The 14254-nt window shown below is 38.0% G+C and overlaps 2 protein-coding genes across 6 annotated transcripts in view; one reads left to right on the top strand and one right to left on the bottom strand.

Moving 5' to 3' along the window:
- Window positions 1-1142, bottom strand: part of LOC107733576 (gamma-aminobutyric acid receptor subunit beta-3-like) — a 2465-nt gene extending 1323 nt beyond the window's left edge. The window contains exons 1-3 of the mRNA XM_016545249.1: window positions 418-1142; window positions 234-325; window positions 25-100 (exon numbers count right to left, since the gene is read on the bottom strand). Coding sequence (XP_016400735.1) covers window positions 25-100; window positions 234-325; window positions 418-497 — 248 coding nt within the window. The 5' untranslated portion in view covers window positions 498-1142. The remainder of the gene's footprint in view (window positions 1-24; window positions 101-233; window positions 326-417) is intronic.
- A 6189-nt stretch (window positions 1143-7331) lies between these two features.
- LOC107733582 (gamma-aminobutyric acid receptor subunit alpha-5-like) lies at window positions 7332-10802 on the top strand. 5 transcript variants are annotated; one of them, XM_016545258.1, is made up of 7 exons: window positions 7332-7463; window positions 7684-7927; window positions 8491-8575; window positions 8784-8908; window positions 9722-9789; window positions 10206-10426; window positions 10591-10802. In XM_016545258.1, exons 3-7 carry the CDS (start codon window positions 8493-8495, stop codon window positions 10607-10609), a joined length of 516 nt encoding a protein of 171 aa, XP_016400744.1. In that variant the 5' UTR covers window positions 7332-7463; window positions 7684-7927; window positions 8491-8492; the 3' UTR covers window positions 10610-10802. The 5 variants fall into 5 exon arrangements, with proteins under 5 accessions (XP_016400744.1, XP_016400741.1, XP_016400742.1 ...); XM_016545255.1 differs by having other exon boundaries at window positions 8413-8575; XM_016545256.1 differs by lacking the exon at window positions 10591-10802 and having other exon boundaries at window positions 8413-8575; window positions 10206-10471.
- Window positions 10803-14254: the final 3452 nt, after the last annotated feature.

The following is a 14254-nucleotide window of genomic DNA, read 5'->3' as shown; positions in this document are numbered from 1 at the left end:
CAATAAATAATTAAAGATATAAACAGACATACCATGTTGACCTCAGACACCATGTCTATGCTTGCCACATCGATGCTCATGCCAACTGCCACCGGTGCGCCTTAAATGAGAAGAAAAACTTAATCCTCAAAACCATTTAAACCATTTATTTATTTTATATCAATCTTAAAAACAATCTTGAAATATTTATGTAAGATTAAATAATGACGATAATGACGTGAGCATCATCATACCTCCAAAGTCCGGTCGAAGACGAATGTCATAGCCTTTCAAAAGCTTGTCCACTGTCTCTTTGACAAAAGACATGTTTCCTGGTTCATTGGCGCTGAAAAGAAACAACAAAGAAGGTTATTTCCATCAGATTAGAGCCCAGGAGGTCTATGCTCTCGCGCCATGGTCTCCACCAGCTCTTCTTACCTTTGAGCACAGCAGATCACTGCCACAATTACCGGTAATGAAAGAACACCAAACAGCCTTCGCTTCTGTATTCCAAACATTCCTTATACTCTTTCAGGCAAGGAATCGAGCGACAAAACGGACGTTGTAAGGTTTCCTTGCGTAGGTAACAGGTTACGTTATTCCATCAGTGGGTATTTCCTAAATAACTCCAATTACTGTCAAACGCGCGTAAACAAATCGCTGCGATCCGGGTTTTCGCTCTCTTGCGGTGACTGCGTTATTTGGTTAGGTGCTCGGTAAATACAATGCATTTTGCCCAAGAAACTACCGGAGCTTGCAGCAGGGGAGTCGGTGTTTGGGGTTCAGCCAGATCTCCATCCTTCGTTTTGACGCCCGTAGCTGCTGTCCCGAATCTACACCCTGTGCTGAAGTCTCAGTCTTATGCCTCTTTTTATGATTCAGCTACAAGCAAAGGATGGTCTGAGTCAGTTGACTTATTTTTCAAATATACCCAAACAAAATACGCTTGTTATTAGATGGGAGAACGTGAGAATTGGAAACTGAAACGGAAAGTTCGGCTATTGATTCGACAACTGATGACGGAGTCGACCGGAGTGTTATGAAATTGGTATGTGAGCACGAGGACTTCAGTTTAAGTATAGTGGTTACGTGACATTCCACAAGCTTCGGCGCGAACGCCGTTTTGTTGGTGTGTAACGCGGAGTTTATCGAAAAAGTATTCTTTCCACGCGTCTGTTCAAACAAAAACTTAACTACATGACGTTCAACACGTGTGGTCTCGTTGGGCTCATTGTCTAGTAGATAAAAGCGCACATTTTAACGCAAGTAAAAGTTGACGAGAACAACTGGGAGGGGTTTCCCCTCGGTTTAACTATTCGGTCATGGAGAGCAATAAAACGGCAAGTATTTTAGGCGATTTATTCATAAACCGCTCCTGTATTTTGCCATTGTTGCTGGTGGGTGTACATTTTTTTGTAATCTTTGTCAGGAGAAAGCAACCTACAACAAATCCGCAAGACTGACTGAGTCACTACTCGTGTTGCAAATTCATCATTTGCTGTTCAGGTAGACATCAGGTTTGGTGGTTTCTTACCGTGACTTGAACACAGAAATTCAAAACCATAAAAGTAATAATTCGTTTCATTAGTATTTTTCAACAAAATTTCAGTAATCATAGAAGTTTGACTACATCAAGAATGCGAGAGAAACAAGAAAATCTCAAAAGTAGGTAACCACTGGTATCGCTTTCTTATAGCTAGATGTACACGTCACATATATAGCATAAAAAATTAGTTTTGGTTTAAAATCCATTTGGGGTGTTTCAATCAATCAATCAATCAATCAATTTTAAGTTGCTACTCAGCTCATTCCTTCCATTCCAGCGTTATGGACACTAGTAATCTCTCTTTCTCTCTGAGAAGAACATTTCAGCTGCACATATCTGCTATAACAAGGTATGGTGGTATCAAATGGCAGTGCTTTAGAATTGTATTAGAACATTACATTTATTAGGACATCTCCTGTACTGTACCTCTGCATGCGTGCACACACGCGTATTAATAGTGATAAACAGAACATCATGTGACATAGTGGAAGAAGAATAATGCTGCTTTATTGACACCTTCTGTGACATAATCAATCTGATATATTACTTGTTCTCACTACCACTCCCCATTAGTGGATATTAAGGCTTCTCCATTTAGCCTCTAGACAATTTTATTATACATAATCAGATTTTCAGTTAGGCTTGACAGTCTGCTGGAGATTAAGCACAAGTGTAATGGCTTCTACCGAGCTTTAAAAACTCATTAAACTAATCCTGTTAATTTGACCTGTGTTCAAAAAAGAGGTCCGCATTGTTCTGACTGAATGGAAAGGTTGTTTACGAGAGTTGCTGGTGGATTTGACACGGTCAGTGGTTGAAGTTAGTGGCCTTCTTAAATCCCTCACACTGCATTAAGACTGTAGTGTGTGGACTGATGCTGCTCTAATGCTTTTAGAAGCAGACGCCGGATGCAGAAGGATGTGGCTGTGCTTCCTGGTACTTTTTCAGAAGCTTTATTCCAGAGAGGCGAGGGTTGAGACTCCACTTAGATGTTATTGGATGCCTGTTCTTCTTGTGTCCTCAAGTACATACTATTCTGTTAGTGTAGCAATATTTCGTTTTTGATCCGCTGCCTGAAAAAGTGTTAGGACTATATTAGTCTATAATGATAGATATATCTAGATCAGGGGTTTTCAAACCTAAAAGCCCCCCCAGCACTGCACATTTTGTATGTCTCCCTTAGTAGACCCAATTCAAGTCTTGCAGTCTCTATTAATGAGCTAATGAGTTGAATCAGGTGTGTTAGATGAAGGAGACATACAAAATGTGCAGGGCAGGTTTGAAAACCCCTGATCGAACCCCCTTCATTTTTTTTATTGTTAGCAAATCTTCTTTAATCTATTTTAGGACAGTAACCCTGTCTGTACCAAGGTTAGCATTCATTAAATGCCTTTAAATTCCAATCCAGTTTCTGAGTTTGAACTGAATTTGAATTGAGGTAGCAATTGCAATTAGAATTTTATGGGAAATAGAATTAAGTCATGTCACCATTATTTATATAGCGCTTTATACAATAGCGATTGTTTCAATAACAAAGAAGTAACAGTAAATTAAAATAAAATGAATTTAAATTTAGTTAATTTCATAATACAGTAATGAATCAAATAGAAGAGCAAAGTTTATCAAAAAGCTCTCTCGTGAATGGCAGCGGAGACTGACGTGGAAGAGAAGAATTGAATAAAGTCGTTATTTTTGTTTGCACAAAAAAAAGTATTCTCGTAGCTTCAATTACGGTTCAACCACTGATGTCACATGGACTCTTTTAACAATGTCCTTTCTACCTTTCTGGGCTTTGAAAGTGGTAGTTCCGTTGCTGTCTATGCAGGGTCAGAAAGCTCTCGGATTTCATCAAAAATATAATAGTTTGTGTTCTGAAGATGAACTTGCAGGTTTTGGAACGACATGAGTGTGAGTAATTAATGACAGAATTTTCATTTTTTTGGTGAACTATCCCTTTAAAAAACCTTTAAGTTTGATAGATAGACAGATAGATAGATAGATAGATAGATAGATAGATTTCATCATATTTATTAAATTAACTTTTTTTTGACCAGGGTGAAAGAGCATTACATTTCCCAGAATGCATTACCTGTGTTGCAATTCAGTAAATTTCTTTTCCCATCATTCCATTTCAGATTTTTGTATGGCCAATGCAAACTCATGAATTGCCAGGATATTAATTATTCAGTTCTACATTTTGCAACAACCCCTTTCTGTACAGAACTAAAACTTGAATCATGTCTAGTGTACTTTTTTCACCTCTTAACCTCAATTTTGGGATTAATAGAGTATAAAATATTCAGTATATCATTGCAAAAAAGTTTGGAATTTCTTTGTAGCCATACATACAGGGAATGATTTCTTAGCATCTTGCAGTATAAACGTTTATGAAGAGCAGCTAATATAAGGAGAGAGATGGAAAGCGAGGGTAGCTCTGAACAGCACTTACCCACACACACCCACATCCCATCATCCAAACAAAGCACTCCACTCACACATCATCTGCAAATGCAAAGGCTCCTCAGTGTGTGGGCTGAGCAAATGGCACCAAGTCACGGTCACACACCAAGCCAAATGCTGTTAAAGCCTTTAAAGTAACACTAGTCAAACAGGCTGTGGGAGGACTGGAATCTTTTACTATGATCCCTGTCTCTGCCTTTAAAATGCCCAGTGTCCCCTGACCCCTTTAATTGTGAGGTATAAGGCTGTGTCCACAAGTTCACAAGACACTTCGCTTTATTTCGCCCACTGGACTATCAAAGCGTTTTTTTGATCTACTGTAGGGGTGAGGTATCACTAAAGGGGGAAATGAAAACATGGTTGTACTGGCTTCCATTGAAAGGGTTTTTCCTTCCATTCTTATCACATCGCACATGCAGAAGATCTCTCTCCTCCGCATGACCCCACCACCCCCTCCTGATTAAATGGAAACAGATAAATAGATCCACTAGATGGAGTGAATATTGCACTGTGCTGAATGAATAATGTATGTACGTGACTGACATTGCGGGTCTGATTTGTTTTAGATTGAGACAGAACTCCGCAAATTCACTCGTAATACCTATTGAAGGATTCGGACCCCTGCGATACTATGGAAGAGATGCATGGATGCATCCTGTGGTGTTAAAGGAATAGTTTACACAAAAATGAATATTTGCTGAAAGTTTTAGGCCATTTAGGATGTAGATGGGTTTGTTTGTTCACCCCAACAGATCTGGAGAAATGTAGCATTACATCACTTGCTCACCATTGCATCCTATGTGATGAATGGGTGCCGTCAGAATGAGAGTTCATACAGCTAATAAAAACATCACAATAATCCACAACATGACTCCAATAAATTAACATCTTGTGAAGTGAAGAGCTGAGTGTTTGTTAGAAACAAATCCATAATTAAGCATTTTGACTTTAAAATCTAACTTTAAAATACCAGTCTGTAATCCATAATAATGCTTCCTTCAGTGAAAAAGTTCATCCCGTTTTTCTCTCACATGAAAATCCTCCAACATATATATATTTAGAACTGTTTAGGACTATTTTCGTTTTTAAATGGTGCTTTATCTGTGCATATTTCTCTCCTGATTCAGACCAGATGACTTATTCACTGAAGAAAACAATATTATGAATTGTATTTTAGCTGGAAGCAATGGTTTGAAGTTAAACATGTCTTAAGGATGGATTTGTTTATTACAAACACACAGCTTTTCACTTCACAACATGTAATTGATGGACTGGAGATTATTGTTATGATTTTATCAGCTGTTTGGACTCTCATTCTGACGACACCCATTCACTGGTGAGCAAGTGATGTAATGCTAAATTTCTCCAAATCTGTTCCTATTAAGAAATAAACTCATCTACATCCTGGATGGCCAGAGGGTGGGCAAATTCTCAGCTAATTTCTCCTGATTCAGACCAGATGACTTATTCACTGAAGAAAACAATATTATGAATTGTATTTTAGCTGGAAGCAATGGTTTGAAGTTAAACATGTCTTAAGGATGGATTTGTTTATTACAAACACACAGCTTTTCACTTCACAGCATGTAATTGATGGACTGGAGATTATTGTTATGATTTTATCAGCTGTTTGGACTCTCATTCTGACAACACCCATTCACTGGTGAGCAAGTGATGTAATGCTAAATTTCTCCAAATCTGTTCCTATTAAGAAATAAACTCATCTACATCCTGGATGGCCAGAGGGTGGGCAAATTCTCAGCTAATTTGAATTTTTGGGTGAAATATTTCAGCATGCTGTAAACACTAGTGAGTATAAAATGCTATGAAATGTACTTTTATCATACACAATGATTAACTTACCTTGTGTCATAGATTGCAAACAGCTTTTTATTCCCATCCACAGCATTCCTGCAAAACAGAGGGAGGTGATGTTACTATTCCCATCATTCAATGTCCTGTTACTAATTTTAGAATGAACACATTCTGTAAACAATTGTGATGTTTCTGATTGTGTCTAGTAAAAATTAATCCCAAAAAGCATTACCAAATACATCACTTTTAATATGTCTTGAGTTCAAATTGTGTCGTTTTGTTCATCTTTGTTATTAAAGATCTGTTTAATATGCACACATAAAACATACACAACTAGATCAGAATTATCAGATGCTCGCAGGACACAGGTGGACTGTAGAAGTAACAGCTGCTCTTGTGTGAATATCTCTGGAGTGCACATCAATGGAGTCAATCAGCAGACAAAAGCGCTTCAAAAATGAATCAATCCCCAAAACACATGACTACAATATCATATTATACCTACACAACAAAACTGTCTGCACAATCTTCATGAACCTAGAAATAATCTCATCCTAACGGATGTTTTTTCTCAATAGCACTGTGACCATTAAAGACAACCCAAAGCAGATGTTTAATTTACTCGCTTGAATCATAGACATTCTTCGGTTCTCTTGCTGTAACATCTTCAATGCATTACTTTATTCTAAATACCCATAGTGAGTGTATTCTACTGGAATTCTTTAATACACATGCTTGTTTTATATTTGAAGTTATAATATTTATACTTTTGAGTTAGGATTTAGCATAATCACAACAATAGTGCTGTGCCACTTTTTTTTCATATATTTTTTGTGATGTGTATAACATTTAAGACATTTCCCAGACGTCCTGTCAGCCCACATCAGCATAAAGGGTGTCATTTATAAAAGAAACTAATTCAATAAGTTATTTTCACTTATGCACAACATGAAATTGGAGCAGGTAGAGCTTTTTGAGGTTTTCATTTATCGACTGATGCACTGCAGTGATAGTCAGCATCAGAAAAAATGGGTTTAGAGTTCCCTCTGATGGCTGTCCTCATTACTACTCGTGCCTATTCAGTTTCTTATTAAACAATAATCAACTCTACTATCGTAAACCATTTTTTTGTATCTAGTCCTGCCAAATCAATATTATGTATCTTAGACTGATACCTTGATTACTTTATATAGCTAGGCTTCATACATATTTTAATTTATACTCAGGACTATTGTCTAATTTACAACCCGTTTTAATTGAGTAAAACTGATACTTTTAAACCATAAATATCCCCAGTGGAGATATAATAGTCCGCATGTAGAGGAAGCCAGTCTTCATTAAACAGCCTGGCGCAGGGGGGGGCTGCCTAAGGGTAAACGCTCGTGCGCAAAATGCCTAGTAAGCAGAATTGTTGGGAAATCCACTCATTTTCTAGAGTCCACGCTTGTAACGCAAGCCGGGGTAATCGCGCTTTTCTCTGAATAAGCTCAAACAAGATAAGTTTCAAACCCCAAACGGCCTCTCAAATTTCCCTCGAGGGGTAATTATGCAGCGCGCGCAGAGGTTACGTCCTATTACTTTAGTCCCAAACACGAACAAATGCCACTAGAGAGACAGTCGGGCTAGAGTGGGGAGAGCAACGGACGTCCAACCCGGCGACCCGGTAAGTAAGCGGAGAATCTGTTAAACTCTGTAACGCTTTAACGGTTGCGCAGATAAGCGTTGAGATGTCGTACACTAGGCTACCACAGAGGGAAGAGGGGGGAAAAGTAATGGTCTGTTAAAAGGGATGTGTTGACTAGAGGGAGAATAGGGGAAGAGAGAAAACAGACTGTTTTAAGGGCTGTTGTGCTGTCTGTTTACTCTCTTTCAATTGGATTTAGGAGTGATGAAGAGGTCTTTGGGATGCGGGGGATAGGAAGGGATGCTCTGCAGCGGTTGTTCAGTCACTGAATCGTAAAAGAGGACGCAACATTGAGCCTGAATGGTTAAGACTGTATATTATCTGAAGAACAACGCATCACACTACTGCTGTAAGCTGAACGTTGCGGGATTTTGCTCACTGCTTCAAAAGGAATTCATTGCAGTTGTTCAACGTGGATCCACTGCACCATTCAGGTATTTAAGGTAAGATACGAGGCTTTTACTGTACACTATCTCTGCTCAACTCTGCTTTGTAGGACTCACTATAAATGTTCGACAAGTTTATACGCCAGAGGCTGTTAAAACTATGAATTACAGCTGCTGCAAACTCAGCGCTCCTACAGCTTTTACAAACGATCATGTTGAAAGAAATTCAAGGGATATGCACAAAAAACATTAAACGGATTCATGACATTGGAATTGCGTACAAATAAATAAATAATAATTTAAATAATAACTTGAATTAGAATCTAAAATTAGAAAATAAATAACATTATGCATAAAACAAAATAAAACAGCATGGTAATTACATGAATAATAATAATAATAAAGTATTTGCTTAATACTTTTGGTTAAATACTCTGATGATCTTTGTTGTTTTAAGTTTACTGATCATCCCATTTTATGGATTTTGTATACACCTCTAACTCTCTCTTTTTTCCCCTCTTAATATTATTTTTAAATTACAGTGTGCATACTAGAGTTTCATGAAGAATGGCCAGATTATCATAATGCTGGAATGAACTCCCTATCCTGGACTTTTGCAGATATGGGATATGGACCACATTGCAGCGCCAAAATGAGAAGTCTTTGGGTCGGTGTTTTGTTCATGACTTTCACCTGCCATCTGAGGTAGATTACATCTTTAACGTAACTTTCTATTTTATGCTGACCTCATATTTTTATTGCAGGAGTCATTTAATGTAAGATAGGATATGTCTGTAATGGATTCATATTGATTCAGATTTTCAGACCATTATATCACTGTGGTCATGTTTGAAGGGAGAATGGGAGCTAAATACTTGTAGTTATTAATTATCTTTGTGGTCTTGTGCATCAGCCTTTCCCAGTCTACTACAGGGATTCCTAAAGAGTCAGAGCTCAATGATAACATCACAGTATTCACACGAATCCTGGATGGATTGCTGGATGGCTACGATAACAGACTGCGACCTGGGCTTGGAGGTAAACTGCCTTTCCATCTTTAAACCATGATCTGTTGCAAAGTCGTGCTTTAGTGAGAGATTTTTTTTTTGTATATTAGTGGCATTTATGTCTGGCATTGACCTCTGGTAGTTATTCTGAAAAGATGTGTTCAGATAAAGGCAGATGGTTTTTGAAAAACAGAGAGAACGCCTGCACATTCCATTGTGACAGCGGCATGAAGGACTTTCATAAAAAGAAAAGAGAGAGAGATGCTGCTTCTATTCAGTTCACTAACTGGGAAAAACTACATAGAAAAGAAAAAAAAATTATAGAGCAGATGTTTACACTGAGCAGAAGTGATCACTGAAATTGCCTGGTCCTCTGTGAAAATCAGAGAGAGAGAGAGAGAGGGAGAGGGGGGGGGATATCAATGTGGCTGCTGACCTTGAGAAAGCTATCGTTCTTTTCCAAAGGTGCAGGTTCATTGTTCTCAGAGGTTGAAAGCATGACATTACGGCAGAGAAAGAGAATAAACACAGGCTGCTCTGTTTCCACGTGAGTGAGTTCAAGGGAGCACATCTCATAGCTGTAGCAGCAGCAACGTGATGTCAATTGACAAATGATGGCATTGGACTTGATTTAGTGCTTTGAGAAGGAAAGTGCAATCAAGCGAATGAAATTAATTTATTTTCATTTAAAAAATGAATGCAAATGCCAAATCAAAGCATACTTTAATAGAAATTCTGTAGAAAAATCTATCTATCTATCTATCTATCTATTTATCTATCTATCTATGCAATGACCAAAATTGAACTTGATCTAATAAATCACAATTTGTTTGTGATTTTACAGAGAAAGTGACAGAAATTAAGACCAACATCTTTGTGACCAGCTTTGGACCAGTGTCAGACACTGAGATGTTAAGTATTTCAACCATATCCTTTCTTCATGAAGAAACACCATTCATTAATCTCTACAGCAGGAAATTCCCACCCGAGATCTCTCTTCATCAAGACCCCCTTCATTAAATCATGCCTCCATCTGTAACATTACTTCACCTCTGCAACTTTTCCTGAAATTCTGCATGCAATATCTTAGGTAGGTTACAGTATGATCTGATGAATGATACTATTGTTCATTTTTATATTCAGTCTTGTGATACATTTGATTCTGCCTTCAGGCAAGGTCGTTGCTGTAATTGATGGGCCACTGGAGAAAAAGTTTATGGGGAGGCCTCAGTGGGCCCCTCCTCCTCATCATCACAGGGCCCGGGGTCCCTCACAATGACCCTGCCTTCAGGTACACACTAATGACACTAACATTCTCCTTTCAACAGGAATACACCATTGATGTGTTTTTCCGTCAAAGCTGGAAGGATGAGCGTTTGTGTTTCAAGGGGCCAATGGAGATGCTGCCTCTGAATAACTTGCTGGCCAGCAACATCTGGACACCAGACACCTTTTTCCTTAACGGCAAAAAATCCATTGCTCACAACATGACAACGCCCAACAAGCTTCTGAGACTGAAAGATGATGGGACATTGCTGTACACCATGAGGTACCAGTTTAAGCTATAACACCTTGTCATTTCCCAGTATGTGAACTGCTGTGTGCATGAATGGATTTGAGTAGTTATGGGTAGTAGTCATACATTTGACCTTCATCTCATTTATGCCCTCCTCACCCCTGTTTTGCACTGTTGAACCCTCTGCCATGTGACAGATGTGTTAAGCACACATGAACTCGGCTCCCGCTGAACTCAGCATCTCATGTTCCACATCGTTCAATCTCTGTGGGAATGTTCAGCTTGCCCCTGCTAAAGCTAAGATTTCTCTCTATACAGTACTTTTTTTCTCAGTGTTGTCTTTTCACAAGAGGTCACTAGGTTTATCTTTCTTGTTGTTTTCTTTTCATTAGTGGTGATACAGGGTGTCCGCGGGTCCTTAAAAAGTCTTAAAATGTCTTAAATTCAGATTCGATGGGTCTTAAATATTTTTGGTCACATTACCGCTAAAATATCTTAAGTCTGACGGACCTAATGACTGTTTACAATCATTGGACAGACCAAAGATTTTTTTTCTCCCCCGCAGTAAATTACTGCATCATCAGAGAGAATCGCAGTAGCAGAATACAGGTCGAACTACCTTCTTAATGTTCTCAATAATAATAATAATATAGGTCGAGCTACTGCTGATCAGCCTTCTAGCTAGTTTAAAATGTTTTTTTTTTTTACTTGCCTGACTGGACAAATCGCCTGATTAAAACATAAGTGAAAAAAAAAAACCCAGCGAAGCATCGAAATACGAGAATGATTCTTCTAATTTTATTAGCCTACATTCAATGTAAATGTCAGACTCTGTTCCGTGTTTTGTCCTGTGTGTGCTCCAGCGTCTGGTATTGTTCATGTCATTATGTATAGCGTGAGTGTTCCATGTTCCGTTGTGTCAATTACACCCAGTTGGATTGATGTACTCCTCGTCTCTCTCCGTTCCTTGCTCCTCAGTCCGCTCAGCAGTGCACCCGTGACAGTAAACAGCGATTGATAATGGATAGTGTATGTATTTCTGGTATCAAGGTCGCGCTGTTGAGGCTCACTCTGTTTGTCTCTTTGTGAGAGACTTCAGAGAAAATGAGCGTAACAGCACACATAAAGAAACTCAGAAGAAACATACTGCGGTAAAAATTCAAAATGTTTAGTTTATTCATAACATGATATAGTTAAGTAACATACATGACAAGTGAGCTATTTTGCTGAATATTCTCACGCTGCAAAAAGCATTCAAAACACCTACAGAGTGCACGCATGCATTATGTGACGTCTAGACTAGTGCGTGTGCGCATTTAGAGTACGTTCTTTCACTGCATGATTCAGTCTATTAAAATGCTTTTACAATGATCACAAAATTCAAGACATGGGGGCAGAAAATGTATATATTTATTAGTGTTGGACGATATGGCCATTTTTCAAACCGTCATATCGCCAGTCTGTCAGATCGCTGATAGACGATATTATCGTGCATGGGTGGGTGGGGGCAAGAGAGAGACTCCGTGTACTTGTCATAGGCTATTTCATAACGCGACGCGCGCGCGAGAGAGAGAGGGAGCCTATGGAAGCACCACGAATCTAAATAATATACTTTTAAACATACTGATAAACTATCATGTTAAATACAAAAATATTTAAAACAGCTAGTTCATATATATTCGGATACAACAGTCATACATCGCTATTAGGACCGCCCGTCCTAACAACGTCATTTAAAACAGGTAAGTTAATATATTTAGAGTAAATTTAAATTAAACAGATACATCAGTCATACAGCGCTCCGGACCGCGCGCCCCATGATGAGCCCGATGCACCGCCACAGAAAGAAGAATGAGATGCGTTCTAACATAACTGTGGCATTAAACTCAGTTAGTGTAGGCACGGTTAAAATATTGCACATATATCAGGGCTCTAGACTCATTCTTTCCACTGGTCGCTCTTTTGCGACTAACTTTCTCAGTTGGTCGCACAAGCACATAATTTGTTCGCAATTTTTTTTTTTTGCTACAACATTTGATTAATCAGTGCATGCTGATGAACTTTTATCATAGTTTATAGTTATATGGTAACGAAAGTGTTCAACATTCAACCTGTTCTTTTTCATCAGTATTATTTGTGATTTAAATTTTGTGAACAGGAATTCCTCTTTTCCTGCACTTTCACTTTCAAATTTGCGATCTTGGAGTCACATTTTACAAGAAAAGATAATTGTCTGTTTTGCTTATATCTATACACCTTTCACTTTTTAAGACTAAAACAAAAGATGGATTTATTGTTATTCCTAATTAAAAAGCACAACAACTATAAAACAGTAAGCTACAATGAACTAGCTTACATAACCTTTATTAACAAAAAACGAATAAGATGAGGCATGGCATAGGATACATCACATGCTGTATATACAGACTAATAAATTACAGAATGTTTAACAAACACTGAGGAATCAAATAAATAATAATAATAATAATAAAATAAATAAGGAGAGCCTCCATAGCCTAACACAAGGTAAACAGCAAAGATAACAAGCTTTTCAAAACTAAAACAAAAAGAAAAGTAAAACTAAACTGGCTGTTGCTGACAGGACTTGCCTGTTTTTTTCCACAAGAATACCAACATGTTCACCTTCTCTGGTTTAAGAAGCGGTCTTTTACTTTAGTTTGTAAACCAAATCCTCCGTTGCGCTCCGTCCGTGGCGCGCACCTTCGCGCTGGCGCTGGCGCTGAAAGCGCCTCTCTTCATGTGATCAGTGAAACCTGACTCCTGCTACAATGTGCCGCGGCTCTGCGGCACGCGCTGTATGAAGCAGACGCTTTGGAGCAGCTTAGACCATGCACTCGCACAAATGCGACCACGTCAAATTTTAACTCGCACATTCTCAAAAATTGGTCGCAGTCTAGAGCCCTGTATATAATATAGGCCATTCAGATTGCTTGTTAAAGTGCAACGAAATACCTTATATCAGCAGACGATATGTGTCTGTGTTTGTGGTTGGAGACTCCTTCACCGGCTACAAGCTCCTCATTTGCGCGCGCATGTGTGTGTGTAATACAGTGCTGAATGAAAAAGCGGGGCAATTTGATAATAATAGCCGAATTATAATGAGCCGCCTAATAATAATAATAATAATAATAATAATTATTATTATTATTATTACTATTTAATACATTAATAGGAGAATGAGCCTAATATCGTCTTGACTATACTATCGTCTATCGGCACAACCCTAATATTTATACCACTTCATATAGTTAATCAATTTCCCATGAAGAGTGCCGTTTTTTTCTACAAAAATTACCATGATCACAAATGTGATATTGATTTTTTTTTACAACAGTTCAATAAACTAGAAGTTAAGAGACTTATGTTTTAGACACCATATTGTCTGCTTTTGCACTATTTCGACAACAAAAATAATTCCAAACAAAGCCACAACACTGTTTTGCTATTCTTAGAAACATGATGGTGTTTCGTTCCTGAATGAATCAACCGTTTAAATGATTTGGTTTAATCGCAATGACTCACTCATTTACAGTGACTTGCTGCCACCCCTACTGGCGGTTTCAATTTCACATTTAAAGTATCTTTTATTATTTAAATAATTTCAAATATCAGTATTCAACATTTTATGTTTAATATATCAAAACATTATTTATGTATTTGTAAAAATAGGCCTTTGTAAAGGTAAATAAAAATAACCAGATTTAAGTATGTAAAAGCTAGAACTGATGAAAATATTGCTTCAGAATAAATTGTTTACACCACCAAAAATCTCGGTGATGCAGTGCTTTTGTGGGTATATTTTGCATGGAATATTGTCTGCTGATATGAAAAGTTCACTGT

Source organism: Sinocyclocheilus rhinocerous, unplaced genomic scaffold (genome assembly GCF_001515625.1).
Source record: "Sinocyclocheilus rhinocerous isolate Xijiao unplaced genomic scaffold, SAMN03320098_v1.1 scaffold4023, whole genome shotgun sequence".
NCBI classification, from domain to species: Eukaryota; Metazoa; Chordata; class Actinopteri; order Cypriniformes; family Cyprinidae; genus Sinocyclocheilus; species Sinocyclocheilus rhinocerous.
This window is presented reverse-complemented; position numbering and strand designations above follow the sequence as displayed.

Excerpts from the sequence above, each read along its gene's own strand:
- LOC107733582 (XM_016545255.1), top strand. The coding sequence starts at position 8,463 with ATGAACTCCCTATCCTGGACTTTTGCAGATATGGGATATGGACCACAT. Across the intron at positions 8,909-9,721 it reads ACTGCGACCTGGGCTTGGAG|AGAAAGTGACAGAAATTAAG; the intron begins GTAAACTGCCTT and ends GTGATTTTACAG. Across the intron at positions 9,790-10,205 it reads CAGTGTCAGACACTGAGATG|GAATACACCATTGATGTGTT; the intron begins TTAAGTATTTCA and ends TCCTTTCAACAG.